The sequence below is a fragment of the Myotis nattereri genome (assembly GCF_964212035.1).
Source record: "Myotis nattereri genome assembly, chromosome: 14".
In the NCBI taxonomy this organism is placed as follows: Eukaryota; Metazoa; Chordata; class Mammalia; order Chiroptera; family Vespertilionidae; genus Myotis; species Myotis nattereri.
The window spans coordinates 22069900-22088846 of NC_138089.1; the positions used below are offsets into that span (position 1 = coordinate 22069900).

The 18947-nt window shown below is 59.5% G+C and overlaps 2 protein-coding genes across 2 annotated transcripts; both read left to right on the top strand.

Moving 5' to 3' along the window:
• The first annotated feature begins 440 nt into the window (after positions 1-440).
• On the top strand, positions 441-3381 carry TNNC1 (troponin C1, slow skeletal and cardiac type). Its single transcript, XM_081106436.1, has 6 exons — positions 441-485; positions 1943-1973; positions 2191-2337; positions 2607-2721; positions 2955-3091; positions 3173-3381. The coding sequence occupies exons 1-6, from the start codon at positions 462-464 to the stop codon at positions 3202-3204; spliced, it is 486 nt and encodes a 161-aa protein (XP_080962562.1). The 5' UTR covers positions 441-461; the 3' UTR covers positions 3205-3381.
• A 6314-nt stretch (positions 3382-9695) lies between these two features.
• SEMA3G (semaphorin 3G) lies at positions 9696-18678 on the top strand (the record flags this gene model as incomplete). The annotated part of the gene is made up of 16 exons (XM_081106437.1): positions 9696-9804; positions 11465-11625; positions 11726-11788; positions 12287-12406; positions 12676-12766; positions 12879-12995; positions 13197-13342; positions 13544-13658; positions 13752-13821; positions 14132-14276; positions 14557-14788; positions 14882-14973; positions 15609-15650; positions 16297-16525; positions 16762-16901; positions 18238-18678. 16 exons carry the CDS (start codon positions 9696-9698, stop codon positions 18676-18678), a joined length of 2313 nt encoding a protein of 770 aa, XP_080962563.1.
• Positions 18679-18947: the final 269 nt, after the last annotated feature.

The window sequence follows — 18947 nt, forward strand, 5'->3', positions numbered from 1 at the left end:
GAGAAGTTAAGCTGAGGCAGGGGCTGCCCAGTCAGCCAGCCTTTGGGCAAGTCATCACCCCTCTAGGAGCCTCAGTTTCCTTATCTGAAAGGCGGGAGTAATATCATCCATCTCCCTGATGGGAGGCGTGGTTGAGCTGCTGTGTATAGAGGCCTGGCCTGGGCCCCACTGCTTTGTAGTTCCTGTCCTGTCCTAGGCTCATGTGTTCATTCATTCAAGAAAACTTTCCAGAGAGTCCCCTGGGGAACAAAGGGTAGGAGAGCTGGTCCTTTACAGCCCTTCATCTTCCTGCCTTGGACAGAGGACAGGGGGACTCAGGCCAGCCTGAGATCACCAGGGCTGGGGGAGGGGGGGAGGATGCTACGCGCAGGGGTGGGCTGGGCCCGGAATGCAGCCGGGCAGGGCTATTTAAGCTCGGGGCCTCCTGGCAACCCCAGCAGCCTGCCCTCTGAGCCGACAGCATGGATGACATCTACAAGGCTGCGGTGAGGGACTGGGATGGGTGGGCCCGCTGGGGAGCCACTCCGCTCAGGGTGGGGGAACAAGGTCATCCCAGGGAAATGGTGGGGACCCAGGAGAAGACCTACATGCTTTCAGCCCAGACCCTCAAGGGGATGCTGGGTCTGGTGTTCTAGGGTGTGGAAGGGGTGAGGGATTCAGGGATTGGAGAGTGGGTGGCGGAGGAGGTCGCACCGTTCAGCACCATGTTTGCCTCTGTCTCCAAGTGTTTGTAATCTGTGTCCCTGTCTCTCGGCCATGCCTTTCTTTCTGCATTTGTGTCTGGATCTTTGTCTTTCTCAGCATCTGTCCATCTTTTTGTTCTGAGCTGCCTCTGATGGCCCAGAGACACCCATTTCTGTCCCTCAGTTCTGCGTCTCACACTCTCATGACCCCCTGGGTTGGCTGATGATGCGGTGGAGGGGGTCATAGGGGTTGTGAGGAGGGGGCTGCATAGCCAAATCCTGAGCTGGGGAAGGGGCTTTAAAGTTTGGGACAGGCAGGGAAGCACTGGGCACCGGGGAGAGCCGGGAAGAAGGAACAGAAGCCGAAGCTCCCATCTGGCCTGGCAGGCTCAGGGCTCAGTGGCTTAGCCTGGGGTTAGGGCTGGAGAGTGGTCACCCCAGTCCCTGAAAGGTTCTGTGGTCACTGAGGGGCTTCAGATGCTATTCCATCTCGGTGCGGGGGTTAGTTTGCTGACCTCCCCATGCCCCAGGGACAAGGACATCTGACACAGGCAACTGTCTCCAAAGGAATCCTTCTCAGCCCCAGGATTGTGGCCCCACTGCTGGGCAGGGAAGGGCTACTGCTGGGCAGGGAAGGGCTACAGCTGGCTCGGGGTGCCCCTGCGTCGCCCACAGGAGTCCATGGAGCTGGGGGGAGCAGCCCTCTGCCCGTGCCCATACAAGGCCTGGCGGGGCTGGGGACTAATTTTGGCTCCTGAGGCACCAGCAGGCCAGGGGGCCAGATAACACTGCCCCACCCCCTTGCATGCCAGAGTCCCCAGAACAATCACCAGGTTTAACTTTGTCCCCCGTTAAAAATAGCCCAGTGGCCACTCTGGTCAGGTTACAGTGAGTGGCTTTACCTGCCCCCACACTGGTGTTATTGTCCCAACCTGAGGGACAGCTGTCCCTGGGGCCACCCAGCTTAGGTTTCAGCAGGGAGGCTGATAGGGCATTGAGTGGTCACTGACTATTGTTACTCAGGGTCACCTTGGTCCTGGAGGGGGTGCCCACCTGCCGCCCTGGCCCTGAGCCCACCCTCAGTGAGGCCAGCTGGGTCACCAAAGGGCTTTGGGGGCAGAAAGGAAGGACTGAGGTCTCAGTGACCTGGAAATGGCCTGCCTCTCCTGGCTTCACTTGTCCTACCTGTGAAATGGGTTGGTTTCCTCAACAGCAGCTAGAGCCTGAGCCTGCATCCTGAGACCTCTTTTCCTCTCTAGGTAGAGCAGCTGACAGAAGAGCAGAAAAATGGTGAGTACCCCAACATACATATAGGGGGGCAACAGGGCTGGGCTTGGGGAGCATGAGGACCCCAGGCTAGAAACCAGACGCTGGAGTCTCTCTTGCTGTGACCTCAGAGGTCTCAGAGGGAGCGGGCAGGTTGGTAAGTGACCCCAGGGGTCTGGCCATCTGGGGTCCTGGCTGCTGAGCCCTGGCCATTCTACTCCCCGTCCCGCATCGGACACAGAGTTCAAAGCAGCCTTTGACATCTTCGTGCTGGGCGCTGAGGACGGCTGCATCAGCACCAAGGAACTGGGCAAGGTGATGAGGATGCTGGGCCAGAACCCCACCCCGGAGGAGCTGCAGGAGATGATTGATGAGGTGGATGAGGATGGTAAGCCCCTCTGCCCCGCCAGGCCCCCGACCCATAGCTCCGCAGGCCACTGGGGATCCGAATCCTGGCTCTGCCACTTACTACTCTGTGCTCCTGAAGGAGCTGTTTAGCCTCTGAGCCTCAGTCTCTCCTATATAAAATGGGTATAATGACCACCTTCCTCATGGAGATGGTGGGTGGATGCAGTGAGAACACCGGGGTCCAGGGTCAAGGGCTGTACCAGCCGCTCTGACTGTTCCTCTCTGATGCCCATGCCCTCCACCCCTCAGGAAGTGGCACAGTAGACTTCGAGGAGTTCCTGGTCATGATGGTTCGGTGCATGAAGGATGACAGTAAAGGGAAGTCTGAGGAGGAGCTATCTGATCTCTTTCGCATGTTTGACAAGTAAGTGTGTGACCCTTGACCTCTGACCCCAACGCTGATAGAGCTGGGGAAAGGGAGTGTTATGACCTCTGGGTCTCAGTCTCCCATTCTGTGCAATGAGGGAATGGGGTGCCTCATCTCCCAGCGGCCCTGCTCTGCCTGCCTCCCTCCCTGGGTCGTGGGTGGGGCTGCCTCTTCCCCTCCTTGGCCCCCACGAGAGGCCCTGAGACCTCCCTTGCCCCCACTCCCTGCAGAAACGCTGATGGCTACATTGACCTGGACGAGCTGAAGGTGATGCTTCAGGCTACTGGCGAGACCATCACAGAGGACGACATCGAGGAGCTCATGAAGGACGGCGACAAGAACAACGATGGCCGCATCGACTATGATGGTGAGAGGTGGTGCACTGGATCTCCCGCTGCCCACGCCCTGTGGCCCCCACCTCTGACCCACACCTGCCTTCTCTCCACAGAATTCCTGGAGTTTATGAAGGGAGTGGAGTAGATGCCGACCTTCGCCCAGAGCTGCAGTACCACCTTTCAACTCCCGCTGGGCCCTGGGGTGGAGCAGGGGGCCGGGGTCCCCAGGATGTGATCCTGGCCCTGTCCTTGACTGAGAGCCTTCCCTGGCTCCCTCCCCAGCCCTGTCCTAGGGAATACAAATAAAACCCTGCTCCCTGGAGGCCTGGTGTCTGGCTTTCCTTTGGGGGAGAGGGGGACCTGTGGACATTTCCGCAGCCAGTGTTTACTCCTGCCCTGAGGACCACTTCCTTCCTATCCCAGAGCCCATGCTCCAGCCACCCCTACACATTGCCTTCCGTAGGGGGGGTTAGGGTGGATCAGAGACTACCATACTCCGTACCCCGCTGCCTCCTTTCTATAACTACTCATGCCCAGGCCCTGTTTCCAGCGGTTCAGCATCTGGAGTTGGTGGTGGCCCAGGCACCTGCATTTCACGAGCTCCTGGGGCAGTGGGGGGGTCCTTATCTGGAGGGAGGAATAACTAACTGCAGCACCCAGATAAGCCCTGGATGCCCCTTGGCACCGCACCCCACGCTCCATCTCGGCTGTGGTTGGGGAGAAGAGGGCACTGTGGGGCCCAGTGGGCCTACAGCTCTAGTCCATCTGTCACTCACTTGGATTTCCCTCTGGCCAACATGGACTCCCAGGGACCAAGGGGGCATACCTGCCCTCACCCATGTGGCAGGTGAGGACCTGGGGCCAGAGAGTCACCGGGACTATAAAGGTCACCCTCCCAGGAAAGCTCTGTCTGATGGACCAGGTTGGTGTGGGAATAATTTCCACTTTTCTCAAACGTCAGCGGTTCCAGGAACCCATTTTCCCTCCCAACAGGGAATGGAGGCTCAAGGCCTGGTGGCTCTCAACTTAGTGGGGGTGTCCAGGCCAGAGCTGCGGCCAGAAGAGTGACACTGGTCTTGGGAGGGGCTGCTGCAAGGAAGTGGAGGCATGAGCTGTGGTGCCTGCAGGAGGGACAGCTGCCATGGTGTCTGGACTCCGGCCAGAATGTCAGCAGCTGTCCTTGCTCCACCCAGCCACTCTACAGCCTCCCCACCTGTGCCCCAGCCTTGGCATTCCCCAGACAGGCCCAGCATTCCAGAGACGGGCTTGGAATTCTGGAGATGCCTCCAGGGGAGGCCAGAGCTGGCAGGAGACCCTATAGATACCTGGAGGGAGAGAAAAGGGGTTCCCTCAAGCCTGCCCTTGGGAGCTGGAGAACTTAAGGACCTACACATGCACCCAGGAATGACATCTCAGGAGAGGAGGCAGGGTTACAGACGGCAGCACCACCAATCAGGGCACCATTCCATGGTTTAGTCACCTCTACCATGTGCCTGACACTGTTTGAATGCTGGGAGCCTTCAGAGAGAGGCCCAGTCCCTAATTGTGTGAAATTTATAGTCACCTCAGGAAGACAGAAGCAGTGATTGTGCTGCAATGAGGATTGTGGTGGCCAGGGGTAGTGTGGTCCAGGAAGGCTTCCTGGAGGAGGTGGCACTGAGCTGAGGCCTAAGGAACCCCATGGGAAGGCATGGGGAGAGACTGGAGCATCTCAGGAGTAGAAAGACAGTGTTGGGCCAGGCACCGAGCCTCAGCAGCCTTAGGTGAGAAGGCCGGGTGGCTCTCAGCACAGCAGGACGAAAAGGATGGAGGGAGGTGCACAGATTCAGGGCACGGTTTGGAACTGGAAGGACTGAATGTGAGGTGTGAGAAAGTAGGGAGTCAAGGATGACCTTTCATATCAAGGATGAAGCTGCTGTTTCCTGAGATATGGAAGCCTGAGGGAGGCACAGATTCTTGGTTCCTTTTTTCCTTTAGATTTTTATTTTTATTTTTTTACAATTTTTTAAAATGTATTTTTATTGATTTCAGAAGGGACAGGAGAGGGAGAGAGAGAGATAGAAACATCAATGATGAGAGAGAATCATTGATTGGCTGCCCCTGCACACCCCCTACCGGAGATCAAGCCCACAACCTGGGCATGTACCCCTGACTGGAATCGAACCCGGGACCCTTCAGTCCACAGGTCGATGCTCTATCCATTGAGCCAATCCATCTAGGGCTTTACAATTTTTAATGTTTCATTTTGAAATTTCAGACTTGCAAAAATAGCACAAAGAACTCCCATTTGCATTTCACTCAGCTTCCCCAAATGTTAACATCTTTTAAAAAACGTGTGTGTGTGTGTGTGTGTGTGTGTGTGTGTGTGTGTATTGATATCAGAGAGAGGAAGGGAGAGATAATCATTGATCAACTAACTGCCTCTTACATGCCCCCTACTGGTGACCAAGCCTGTACCCTGATCAGGAATTGAACTGTGTCCTCCTGTTTCGTGGATCGATGCTCAACCACTGAGCCACACAAGCTGATCCCAAATGTTAATATCTTAAATAGCCACAGGACAACGAGCAAGCCCAGGCTACTACTAACTCATCTGCCCCTCTCACTCACACTGTCAGCTACCCTACTACAGTTCTCTTCCTAGACCAGGATCCAAACCAGGATCATACACTGTGTCTTGTCATCCTGTCCACTTACTCTCTAATCTGGGTCAGTTTCTCAGTCTTTCTTCATCTTGCATGACCCTGACACTTGAAGTGGAAAGGCCAGTTATTTTGTAGAATCTCACGATTTGGGTTTGTCTGGGGTTTCCTCAGGACCAGAGTCAGGTTCTGCATTTCTGGCAGGATGGTCACAGGGGAGATGGAGAGTGTTTGGTCCATGTCAAAGTTGAGTTGCCTCTGGATCAGGACGCTGGAGGTAAGTGGGAGGTCAGAGGAGAGCTATAAACTCAGGTGTCATCAGAGTGAGAGGCGCTTTCCCAGCCGTGGTCCTGGCTGAGACCCCAGGGAGAGGGTGTGTAGAGAGAGGTGGCCCAGGAGTGCACCGGGCATCCCACATGGGCAGTCTGGGGGAGGAGACATGGCCGATGGTGTGGGAGAGACCCTGGGTGAGTGAGGAACCCCAAGAGCCAGGAGGGGAAGAAGGAAGAACAGAAAAGCTTCCTTGGGGAACTTGCAGGCTCCTGAGGCCGTGGCCACCTGGACATGAGGGCTTCATTGGGGCAGTGGATGGAGAGTGTGGACAACACTGATGAAACTTTGCAAACACTCAGGGAACAGAAATGGGCGGGAACTAGGGGAGTGTGAGTCCAGGGAAGCTCACTTAAGGCGGGGAATCAGGGAATGGCCTGTGCGCTGACGGGAATCTGTGAAAGGGGTGTTGCAAGACGCAGGGCAGGGCTGCAGACGGTGAGTGGCTCTGGGGATGTTTTAAGGGCCTGGGTATAGCACTGGGCCTTGATCCAAGATGGGCAAAGAGAAAGGGGGCTCGAGGCAGTGAGGGAAGACTTGTGGCAGTGGGACACTGAGTGCAGGAGGTGTGTCCAGAGGAAGGGATGTTCTGAATGGAGATACAGAAGGTCATATCCTCATTAGTGTGACTTGCAGGACGGGTGACTGAGGTGGGGAGAGGAGAAGGACAAAGACCCAAGAGGCCAGGGGGCACCCAAAGCATGTGGGGGGCTGATGGAATTGAAGGAGGAGAAGAGAGAAACCCCAAGTGAAGCCCTCTATGAATGAAACAGGAGGATGGCTGTTACAAAGAGGGTACGTGGGCGGGGCTGGGGGTGGGGGTGGGGGTGCTGGTCCCTTAAGAAAGGGGTCATCAGGGAGGGATCTCTATGGGATTGTCCCAATATCTCTGTTCCAGAATGAGGTCGTTGGGGGAGCGTCTGGGGCATCTCTTCCTTCTGAGCATCCCCACCCTCAGAATTCTCGCTGGGAGAGGCTGGGCTCTGACACTCCACATACCTGCCTGGTGGCATCTGGTGCATGGCACACATCACACATGTATACAGCCAAGGGCTCACAAGCTCCTACCAGCACACAGCATTGAGCCCCTCTACATATGTCACCTAGTTCTGACTATTGTGCTTCATTCATTTCTCTCCATTTCTTCTGGGCTGTGCCATCCTTTGCCTGGATAGTGCTTCCTCCATGAAGCCTCCGTGATTTCCCCCACCAGGAGCCATCTCCCCTGCAGTGGAACGTCTCTCACTGCCCCTGCCTCTTCATGTTGTGATTGCCTGGTATTGCCTGCTGCCCCAAGAGGCTGCGGTTTCATCTGGGTGGCCCTGCTGACCTGCCCAGGGCCTGACACAGCGGGCAGCGTGGGAACATCCTGCAGTCCCCACTTTGCCCATCAGATGGCACAAGATGTATGTGGCTGGGCCCATTGACTCAATAAATCAGGGATACCTTTGCGTCTATTTTTCATCTGCAGCTTGCAAACAGGGGCCTTTACAGAAGGGCCCTTACCTTCTTCCCAGATTGGGAAACTGAGGCCCAGAGAGGGAGAGGACCTGCCTGAGACCACACAAAAAACCTTCGCTTTCGGGCCCCCCGCCCCTGCGCCAGGCTGTGTGGAGTGGGCTGCCCTGACCTCCTGCTCCAGGAGATCCAGGCCTCCCTGCAGCCTCAGCGGGGAGCCTGGCTGAGCTGAGACCCCATGGTGAGCTGGCAGCGGAAGAGTTGTTGGGCCTGCTGCCCAAAGCGGGGGCCACAGGCTGGCTGAGAGGCCACCTGGCTCCATCTCCAGCCAGATATCGGCCCCGCCCAGGGTTATGCCCAAAACATCTCTCCAGGAAGATGGAGGCAGCGGGGCTTCACCTCTCGGAGGGACCAAGATATAATCACCATCATGGCAGCCCCTGCACAGGCGCCCTCTCCGTTGCAAACAGTCCGTTACCCCAAGGCGGCAGGAGGAGACAGAGACCCGCAAGGGAAGGGCCTTGGTCCAAATTCCCCAGCAGTCACAGGTGGTGGTCTGAGGGCTGTTGCAGACCTCCCTGAGTGAGGGGGAGGTGGGGCCAGGGAGACAGGGTTCAAGGTCCTTGGGTCCTTCTCATGCTTAAGGCGCCTGACCCGTTTACCTTCCAGGGATGAGATGGGGACTCCAAGTGCCACGCCCAGGAGTCACCACAGCAGAAGAGAACCCCAGGAAGGGGCAGGGTTGGTGGGCCTATTTCAGCCTGCTCTGTGGCCTGGGCCAGGTCCTTCCCTCTCTGATGCCCCCAAGTTTCCTGACCTACAGTCTGGGGGCTTGGGCTGGTCCATCCTGGAGGCCTAACTTGCAAAAATTTCTAGAATTCTGGGAGCCCAAGTTCTGGCTCAAGTTTGAAATCTTCTTTGCTTCCAGGGCCTCAGATTCCGAGTGTAGGGGTCTGGGTGGGGTGGAGTGACAGCTGTGAGGGGCAGGGACAGGGAATGCTGTGGGATAGGGGCATGCGGTAGTCCCCTCACCTGCCTAGATTCAGCCCCTCAATCTCATCTCCTCCTTGTCCCTCTCTGTGGCTTTCTTGCCCCCAATCTGAGCTCAAGGCAGAGGGGGTGGGGGTGTGAGCACCCTCCCTTCACCCTCACTCTGGAGGGATCACATGTATAGGGCCTATGATGCAGAGGGTGATTCTGGGAAGAACCCACTCCTCACTGAGTGACACACTGGGCCCTGGGTCTCTGGAAGGACTGGATGGCTGAGAGGGGCAGGGCAAAGGGAGGCTCCCCTGCCCAGTGAGCTGGGATGGGGCCTGAAGGCCAGACATTCATCTCTAGCCCATCTCAGATCTGTGAGGTGTGGCAAACCTCAAGCCTTCCTCCATAACACGGAGCCCCTGTGACTAGAACAGGGGTGGGCAAACTTTTTGCCTCGAGGGCCACAATGGGTTCTTAAACTGGACCGGAGGGCCGGAACAAAAGCATGGATGGAGTGTTTGTGTGAACTAATACAAATTCAAAATAAACATCATTACATAAAAGGGTACGGTCTTTTTTTTTTTAGTTTTATTCATTTCAAACGGGCCATAGTTTGCCCACGGCTGGACTAGAATGACCTCATCCCCACACACAGGTAACTTAGACACTGCAGGAAGATGGGGAGTCAAGCCAAGGCTTCAGGGGGCTGAACCCGGCTGGGATCATCAACAGGGCCTGGAGTCAGTTTGTGGGGGGAAGGGTTCTCTGCCACAGGCGCTGGAGGGGCAGAGAGCAAAGGAGAGCCCAACCAGACCCTCACCAGACCATCCACCTCCGATCTGACTCCTGGCCTCTTTTCCAGGTTCTCTCCCTCTGGACCTCTTGCTGGAGCCTGGAGACATTTCTGTGTAAACTACCCACACCCCAGCTGGGAAAGTCTCCCCAATGGGGAACCCGGATCAGGGCCAGTCGGGGTGGAGGGAGCCAAAGCAGGTGCATGGCACGCACTCACCCCTCCCTCTCTCCCTCTCCCTCCTCCTCCTCCTCCTCCTCCTCCTCCTCCTCCTCCTCCTCCTCCTCCTCCTCCTCCTCAGGCTTCCTGGCCCTGGACAGGGCGGAGCCAGTGCCTTATAAGTGGCAGGCCTGGCGGCAAGAGAGCAAACTACAAGCAGCAGTGGGACCAGAGGGTGGCTCCACAGGCAGCGAGGTGCCCTCGGTCCCCAGCATGGCCTCCTCCGCCTGGGCCATCTGCTGCCTCTTGGGGAGTCTCCTGTTCCACAGGGGCAGCCCCAGCCCCAGCACCAGCGTGCCCCGCCTGCGGCTCTCCTACCGAGGTATGGACTGTACACCCTGTTCATGTGCATGGTCGTGGGAACCCGGGACCCTGCAGCACCCCCAGCTGTGGGGGCCCCAGCCAGCCGGGGCAGTCTGTTCTGCCAGCCAGAGGGATGCAGTCATTCCCTGCACAGCCAGTGGGAAGGACTTAGCGGTCATTTCCCAGGATGGTGCTCCTCTGGCTACTGCCAGGGGCAGGCACAGGGGAGGAGGCAGGCAGGGGGAGAGGACAGCTCCTGGAGGCATGGCCAAGGTGGAGGTGGCAGGGACAGACACACTCAGGGGAAAGCCAAGGGGACTTTTGAGGAAATGAGAGAGATGAATGGAGACCCTGAGAAACCTCAGTAGAGATGGGCAGAGAGAGATGGGGATGGGCAGACAGGGCAGGTCTGGAGGGTCTGTCTGCATGGGTTGGGGGCTCCTTGCCCAGGGCAGACAGTGGGAGAGCAGGATCCTGTCCCTCTCCTCCCCCACTGCAATGCGGGCCCTCCCCCTGTCCCCACAGCTTCCCCCTCACCCACCTGCCCCTTGCAGCCCACTCCCCGATGCTGGCCTTGCTCCTCCCGCTCTGTCCCGGCTCAGGAGTTTCCTCTGCAGATCTAACCTGATGCGTTGATGCGTTGTGCTGCGGCGGGCTCAGGCCTCCTCGGAATCCGTAGACAGTACACAGCAAAAGGCTCTTGCGACATAGGCTCGCCACAGATTCTTCTTAGGGAAGCCGGAGAGCGGGGTGATCACCTTTCTCTGGGATTCTCAGTTCAAAGGGGAAACCCCCAAAATAAAACAAAGAGGAAGACCCAGGCTCTGGAGAGTATGAGGGGGAAGATGTGGCTCGACTCTGGAGAGTCTGAACATCGAGTCTGGGGGAGGATTTGGTCCTACCCTTGGAGCTGTGGTTTTGGAAGGAAGTCAGGCTATAAGAAAAGTTAAATAAGGCAAATCCCCTCCAAAGTACTGTCAGCCATGGAGGGCTTCCTGGAAAAGGCTGAATTTGGGGTAGGGTGAGTGCTGGGCTGAGGATGGGCAGGCATAGGCCACTTGGCCTTCCCAAGGGCGGCCAAGGCCCCTTCCCATTCATCTTGTCTGCCTCTTGCCCACCCACCTTCTCCACCTCCAATGCCAAGGGTCCCCAGACAGCCTCCCCCTACCTAGGGCTGGGTGGACAGGTCAGTGGAGGAGAAAAATCCTCTTTAGCCACATCCTGGACTAGAGCCTGCAGCTTGACCACCCCTGGCCTCTCCCAGACCCAGGCCTTTTCCAGGTGTTCCCTCTGCTGGGAACACTGTCCCCTGCCTGTCCGATGCACGGCTCACACTCACCCACCCTCCCTCCAGCTGGCTGCCGTACGGTCCGCCAGTGGGCCGTCTGCGCAGTGGGCACTGCATACAACACAGAGGGGCCACTGGGAAGGAGGTGTTAACGGAAAGAGCAGGGGCTAAGGAATGGAGGGAAAGGAGTTGGTCCTGAGTGGGCTGGGCTGGGTGGGGGCTCCCTGTGCCCACCCACCCCCAGGAGCCATTTCCCAGAAGCCCTCCTGGCAGCCCTGTGGATGGAAACATTTTCCAGATGTGAGTGTGTGGGGGGGTGAATGCACAGCTGGGACCCTCCACTTCCACTCCTTGGCTGAGGGGCCCTCACCCCTCCCTTGCTTCCCTGCAGAACTCCTGTCTGCCAACCGCTCCGCCATCTTCCTGGGTCCCCGGGGCTCCCTGGACCTTCGGGCTATGTACCTGGATGAGTACCGAGACCGCCTCTTTCTGGGGGGTCGCGATGCCATCTACTCCCTGCAGCTGGACCAGCCATGGGCAGACCCCCGGGAGGTGAGCGGGGCTGACTGGGGCGAGCTCTGTCTGAGAGCTGGGCAACTCTGGATGGGGAAACTGAGGCTGTGAGCTCGCGGTCAGCCAGGCTGTGTTTCAGGTCCTGTGGCCACCGCAGCCAGGACAGAGGGAGGAGTGTGTTCGAAAGGGACGAGACCCTTTGGTGAGTGCCCTTGGGAGTGACTGCTCTCAACCCTGACCTACGCCCAGGGTAGCCTGTGGCCACTCCTGCAGCTGCCTGTGCTGGGTCATTTGAAACGGACATGAGGGCTCTAGAGGGTCCAAGAAGAATGTCACCCTAGCCATAGCCGGTTTGGCTCAGTGGATAGAGCATCGGCCTGTGGACCAAAGGGTCTTGGGTTCGATTCCAGGCAAGGGCATGTATCTCGGTTGCAGGCTCCTCCCTGGCCCGGGCCCTGGTTGGGGTGCATGGAGGAGGCAACCAATCGATGTGTTTCTCTCACATCAATGTTTCTCTCTGTCTTTCCCTCTCTCTTCCATTCTCTCTAAATATCAGTGGAAAAATATCCTCGGGTGAGGATTCAAAAGAAAAAAGAATGTCACCATAGACCCCAGGGCTGATCAGCCAGGCAGGGCCCAGCCTTGGGACCCGAGGAGATACGTGGTGAGCAGCCCTCACTCCTCCTCCTCTCCCCACCAGGTGGAGTGCGCCAACTTCGTGCGGGTGCTGCAGCCCCACAACAGAACCCACCTGCTGGCATGCGGCACCGGGGCCTTCCATCCCACCTGCGCCCTCATCGCGGTTGGGCACCGTGGGGAGGTGAGCCCCGGGCCCCACAGGGACTGGGAAGCAGTGACATTCCCCCAGGCGGCCCGAACCCTCCCCGTTGAGCCTGGGTCGGGGCAGAGGTTTCAGAGGCCTGAAAGGCGCCTTTGTGCCAGAGCTGACCCCACTGGCAAGGCCCTGCATTGAGGGTGCCTTCACCCCACCCCCCCACTCTCCAGCTGCACGCGATACATGATGGCCACTGCCTGGGTGGGGGGCTGGTACTACTTTCCCAGGTGACACCCCTGCCTCCCTCTCCCCAGCATGTACTTCACCTGGAGGCCCACAGTGTTGAAAGTGGGCGGGGGCGGTGCCCACATGAGCCCAGCCGTCCTTTCGCCAGCACCTTTGTAGGTGGGTGATGCTCAGGTCTGGGTGGACACAGGGAGGGTGGGAGCCGGCTGATGTCCATGGGAAAGGGTGGTGGCTGGGCCCTCCGCCCCTGACTCTGCCCCACCCACCCCAGGGGGGGAGCTGTACACGGGCCTCACCGCCGACTTCCTGGGGCGCGAGGCCATGATCTTCCGGAGTGGGGGTGCCCGGCCGGCCTTGCGTTCTGACTCTGACCAGAACCTCCTGCATGGTGAGTCTGGGGCCTGCTGAGGGCGAGGCTGGCCCAGGTCGGCCCCAGCATGGGCAGGAGGCAGGGGAGCTGGTGCTGAAATGGAGACAGGAGGGGCAGCCCACCCCCCTTTACCACTGAGACTCCGGCCTCCAGGGGGACAGTACCTGCCCCCTCCCCACTGGGCTCAGCCACCTGTCTTCCCTGTCACCCCCCACCCAGACCCCCGGTTTGTGATGGCTGCCCGGATCGCGGACAACTCTGACCAGAACGATGACAAGGTGTACTTCTTCTTCTCGGAGACTGTCCCTTCGCCAGATGGGGGCCCGGGCCATGTCACCGTCAGCCGCGTGGGCCGCGTCTGCGTGGTGAGAGCGGGAAAGGGGCGGTGAGGGCGGGAAGTCCTTGCTGCACTTCCTCTTCCCCAACCTGCCCCCACCCTCAGCAGTAGGGAAACTGAGGCCAGGGTGTGAAGGCCACGCCCCTGCCTCTGCCCGGAGGGTGAGGGTGAAGGAGGGGAGGAGAGCCGTCCTCTGGGCCCGAGGCTGACCCTGGCCTCCGACCCACAGAACGACGCTGGCGGCCAGCGGGTGCTGGTGAACAAGTGGAGCACCTTCCTCAAGGCCAGGCTGGTCTGCTCGGTGCCCGGTCCTGGTGGTGCTGAGACCCACTTTGACCAGCTGGGTAAGGGCAGGGCCAAGGGCGGCCTGGGTGCGGGAGTGGGGAGGCCCAGAGCCAGTGAGTGGGGGACAATGGCAGTGGCCTTCTGTCTCCCAGAGGATGTGTTCTTGCTGTGGCCCAAGGCAGGGAAGAGCCTCGAGGTGTATGCACTGTTCAGCACGGTCAGGTGGGCACACTGGCCTCCCCTCCCTGCACTGGGTGGAGGGGTGCGAGGGTGGGGCGGGCTCCGTACCCCGGCTCCTCTGTCGCGCTTCTGCCTTCATATCCCGGCTTCGCCATGGGTCCCTGTCTCCGTCCCTGACTTGGTGACTGGCTGTATCTTCTGCTTCCCTCTCTCTACCTCTGCCCGGGTGTTCTTGTTTTTTGGTTTCTGCTGACTGCAGGCACTGTCGCCCTCCACCCTGCCCACAGAGCCAGGCCACCCCCTTCCCCTCTGACGGCCACCCTGGCTGACTGTCCCTGTCTGCCCTTGGCAGTGCTGTGTTCCAGGGCTTTGCAGTCTGCTTGTACCACATGGAGGACATCTGGGAGGTCTTCAAGGGGCCCTTTGCCCACCAAGATGGTCCCCAGCATCAGTGGGGGCCCTATGGGGGCAAGGTGCCCTTCCCCCGCCCTGGCGTGGTGAGTATCTGGCCAGGCCAGGGGAGAGGGCAGGACAGAGATGCCAGGCGCCCTACGTTGGGACAGCATTGTGTCTGCACGCAGCTCCTTAGCAGCTGGGAGCCAGGGCTCCTGAGGGGCATCAGGTGAGGGGTGGCAAGGAGCCCTGACCGCGTTAAGGAGCCTCTGGCAGGCGAGAGCAGTCCTCCGAGGTTGGCATGCCCAGACAGTGGGGCGTGGAGCAGGCTGGGTGGGAATGTGTGACCCAGGATTCCAGGTGCTCCCTCTGCCACTGCCACAGTGCCCCAGCAAGATGACTGCGCAGCCTGGGAGACCCTTTGGCAGCACCAAGGACTACCCGGATGAAGTGCTGCAGTTTGCCCGAGCCCACCCGCTCATGTTCCGGTCCGTGCGGCCTCGGCAGGGCCGCCCTGTCCTCGTCAAAACCCACCTGGCCCAGCAGCTGCGCCAGATCGTGGTGGACCGCGTGGAGGCAGAGGACGGGACCTATGATGTCATCTTCCTGGGAACTGGTGGGTGGGCTGAGTAAGGTAGTGGGACTAGGGAGGTGGCGGGTGCCCAGGTGGCTCCTTCCTCTCCTACTGACCCCTTCTTCTCTATCTCAGACTCAGGGTCGGTGCTCAAGGTCATGGCCCTCCAGTCTGGGGACTCAGCTGAGCCCGAGGAGGTGGTTCTGGAGGAGCTCCAGGTGTTTAAGGTGAGCAGGGAGGTGGCTGATGGGAGCGGTCCCTGGGTCTAGCCCTGGCTACAGGGAAGCAGGAGCAAAGCGCAGGAGGGAGATGGGCTATGTCTTAACTGAGCTTGCAGACAGTGGGCTGAAAGGGATGACACCCCCACTGCAGAGGCCTTGCTGGTGCTTCTGAATGACCGAGGGGCCTGGGGGTGCAGTTTGTGAGCTGAAAGTTGGGGGGCCCATGGTGAGCACCCCTGGACAAAGCCCTGATAGGCACAAGTCACTGTGAGGGGGTGGCTGAGGCCCCAAGTGCCCAAGAGGTTCTGCTGGCCCCTCTACAGAATCAGACAGGGGGACTGCTGCGCCTCCCAACATGGGTGGTGCTTTGGGACAGCTGCTTCATCGCTGGGAACAGGGCTGTGGGAGGGGACACTGGAGGTTTGTGCTTTCAGCCAAGCCTCCTACTCCTACTTGGAGGCCAGCCAGGGTAAGGGGACCTTTCTTGTAACCTGACCTCTGGGAAAGACTGGCCTTAGTAGCCTGCACTGACCCAGGCAGGGGGACAGGGGCTCCCACCCAGGGGCTAAAGGAGGCTGAGAGCAGGGGAGCAGTGGAGGGCTCTCCAACACCCGCCCCCTGAGACCCTGCTCCTTCCTCAGGTGCCGACAGCCATCACTGAGATGGAGATCTCCGTGAAAAGGGTAAGAGCAGCTGCCACCTTCCTCCCCTCCCCAGCCCGCCAGAACCTCCTTGAGCACAGCCTGTGTCCGCTGGAAAGCCCTGCAGCAGGCAGCAGGCGCTGGGCTGCCCGGCCAGGCCCTGCAGAGGGGTGGGATCCAGCTGGGAGCTGACATTCCCATGCTAGTGGGCAGTGGGAGGCCCTGAGTACGTGCGGCTGTTCAGATAAGGGGAGACCCACAAACGCTGGCTCCTCAGGGGAAAACAAAACCCAGATTTGAGGACGGCTGTGCCTTTTACAAGTGGCACCTTCCATCTTCCCCAGTTTATCGGTCTCGGTTTATCTTTGGGGAGGTCCCGACGTTGGTCCTGGGATTACGTAAAGCAGAGTGCACCTCTAAGGTGGGAGGCAAGTCAGGATAAAGGCCATTGGGGTAGTGGACGAGGTGAAGCCCCTTGGAGGGAGGACCCCAGGTCTGCCCACCCCCTTCATGTCTTAGCGCAGGATCTGGGGTACATCGTGTGGGTGATAAGCATTTTGTTCCTGGGAAGGCACCCATGGTTCTGCTTGGAAATGGCAGGGACCTCAGGAAACCCAGGGGGCTGAGAGCTGTGCAGCTTCTGGGGAAGCCCAGGCTCACTGTGGGCTCTGCTTGGGTCCCTCCCCAGCAAATGCTGTACGTGGGCTCGCGGCTGGGCGTGGCCCGGCTGAAGCTGCACCAGTGTGAGACCTACGGCAGTGCCTGTGCAGAGTGCTGCCTGGCCCGGGACCCGTACTGCGCCTGGGACGGTGCTTCCTGCACCCGCTACCGGCCTGGCACCAGCAAGCGCCGGTTCCGCCGGCAGGACATCCGGCATGGCAACCCTGCCCTGCAGTGCCTGGGCCAGAGCCAGGAAGGTGAGTGGCAGCTACTCACCCCATGGCCTGGACTCAACCCTAGTGAAGTGGGGCCTCAGACTTGTCCTGTTGTAACAGCCCTCAATTTCCCTACCTGAGTGGCTCTGTCACTATATGGGTGTGGGGGTCTTTGGACAGAGTGACTGGCTTGGGGATTGATGGATACTGAGGTCCCTGGAACACTGGCGGGGGCTCTTGGACAGTCCCTGAGACGGACCACCTCCACCTCCCTCCAGAGAAGGCTGCAGGACCGGTGGCCACCACTACGGTCTTCGGCACGGAGCACAACAGCACCTTCCTGGAGTGTCTGCCCAAGTCTCCCCAGGCAGCTGTGCGCTGGTTCTTGCAGAGACCGGGGGGCCAGGGGCCCGACCAGGTGAGTGAGGACCCTGCCTCCAGTTTGCACGTGTCCTTAGGTCACATCTCTCCAGAACCCTAAGTCCTGAGTCCTAGGAAGGGGTTCTGAGGGGAACCTGTCAAGTTCAATTAAAGAAAACTGTGCTTTAGGCCCCTGGGTGCCTGGAATGAGGTGCTGCTCTCCTGCCATCTGGGAATGCCCAGGCCAGATGTGCCTGGAACTCCTCCAGTGGCAGGGAGCCCACCAACTCCCAAGGCACTGAGCTGAGCTCTGAGGGGTGGGTGGGTAGCAGAGATGGAAGAGAGGGAGGGGGTCTGGGCTGCTCAGGAAGTCCCCAAGCTTAATATATGGCTCATCTCTGGAGGTCCTTCCCCCAGGGGTTCTTGGTTCTCCTCTGCCCCAGGCTTGTGGCCCTGGCCACTGGCCCTTACCCCCCCCAGCCACACTGCCTGGCCCCACACTTCCTCCCTAGAGTCCAACAGTCTGCCCAGGCCCTCCACCCTCATCTGGAAAGTTCTGTCAACCCCAGAGATGGCTTCAGTCTGAGGCCTGAGGATGGGCGTGGGTGGGGCAGGGTGAGGAACAATTCCCAAGAGTTCCCACAGGCAGGGAGGGGAGGGAGTGGGTTGGTTACAGGAGGGGCTCTCCTTCAGCTTGGGGACTGGGGGAGGCCAGCCTTGGCCAGCTGTTGGGCTAGGCACTGAGAGACTCCCCCAAGGCCAGGGCAGGAGGAGCAATGAGATGAAATTACACAGCACTAACTGCCCAAGCAGCAGCTTCAACATCCAGTCGCACAGACCAAAGCCCAGACAGCAGCTGGGCCAGAGACCGGCTGGGTCAGAACAGCACTCCCGCCTCCCACACTGTGATGGGTGCTTGACCCACCCTGGCTGGGGCTGTGGGCCCTGCGCTGTGGGGGAAGTGAACAATGCAGACCGTGTAGAGTGAGGGGAATTCTAGTCCTGGGGCTGGAGTTACATACCCCCTGAGTAAAAGCCCATATGTACCCTCTTACCCTCTCTGTTCACTGGGAAATGTGCCAGTGCTCACCTCCACCCCGCAAAGCCAAGACAGGTGCCCCAGTGCTTTGACTACAGAGAAATCAGTCAAATTTTGGAAAAGCCCCTTCCCAGGCCATGCCCTGGGTTACGGGAAGGTGAAGCCCTGCCTGCAATTGGCTTAGTCTCCAGGAGGCTGAGCCTGCTGAGCTGCTGGTCCCTCCCTGGGGAGAATGGACATGGAGGTGCCAAGTCCTGGTCCCTGAGATGGCACATTTGGAAAAGCAGGGTGCAGAGAAGTTGATGGTGTGTGCCCTGCTCCATGGCCCCCTTACGCCCTCCCTGGTGCCCAGCAGGTGAAGACGGACGAGCGAGTCCTGCAGACGGAGCAGGGGCTGCTGATCCGCAGGCTCAGCCGCCTGGATGAGGGCACCTACACCTGCACGACGCTGGAGCATGGCTTCTCCCAGACTGTGGCCCGCCTGGCTCTGGAGGTGATCGTGGCTGCGCAGCTCAACAGCCTGTTCCACCGGGGGCAGAGGCTGGAGGAGCCCCCTGCCCGGGGAAGCCTGGCCTCCCCCCCACCCAAGGCCTGGTACAAGGACATCCTGCAGCTCATCGGCTTCGCCAACCTGCCCCGGGTGGATGAGTACTGTGAGCGCATGTGGTGCTCCTCCCGGAGCCGGGGCAAACAGGCCAAGGGCAAGAGCTGGGCAGGGCTGGAGCTGGGCAAGAAGGTGAAGAGCCGGGTGCAGGCCGAGCGGAATCGGACACCCCGGGAGGTGGAGGCCACATAGAAGGCAGAGGAGGGGGTGGTTGGGATGGGCCGAGTGGCCCAGAATCAGCCCCCAGTATCTCCCACCCACCCAGCGAGGGCAGAGGGGGTCAGCAGGCTTGATCACCTCTTACATATGGGAGTCTCTGCCCCACAAGCCCCTACCAGGCCGCTTCAGGAAAGGCTGGGGCTCTGATGGAGGGACCCTGTGGCTGTTCCCTGCACCTTTCTGCTCTTAGTTCCAGATGGAGCCACCACCCCCTGGCCACGGGCAACCCCAGCGGGCGGCTA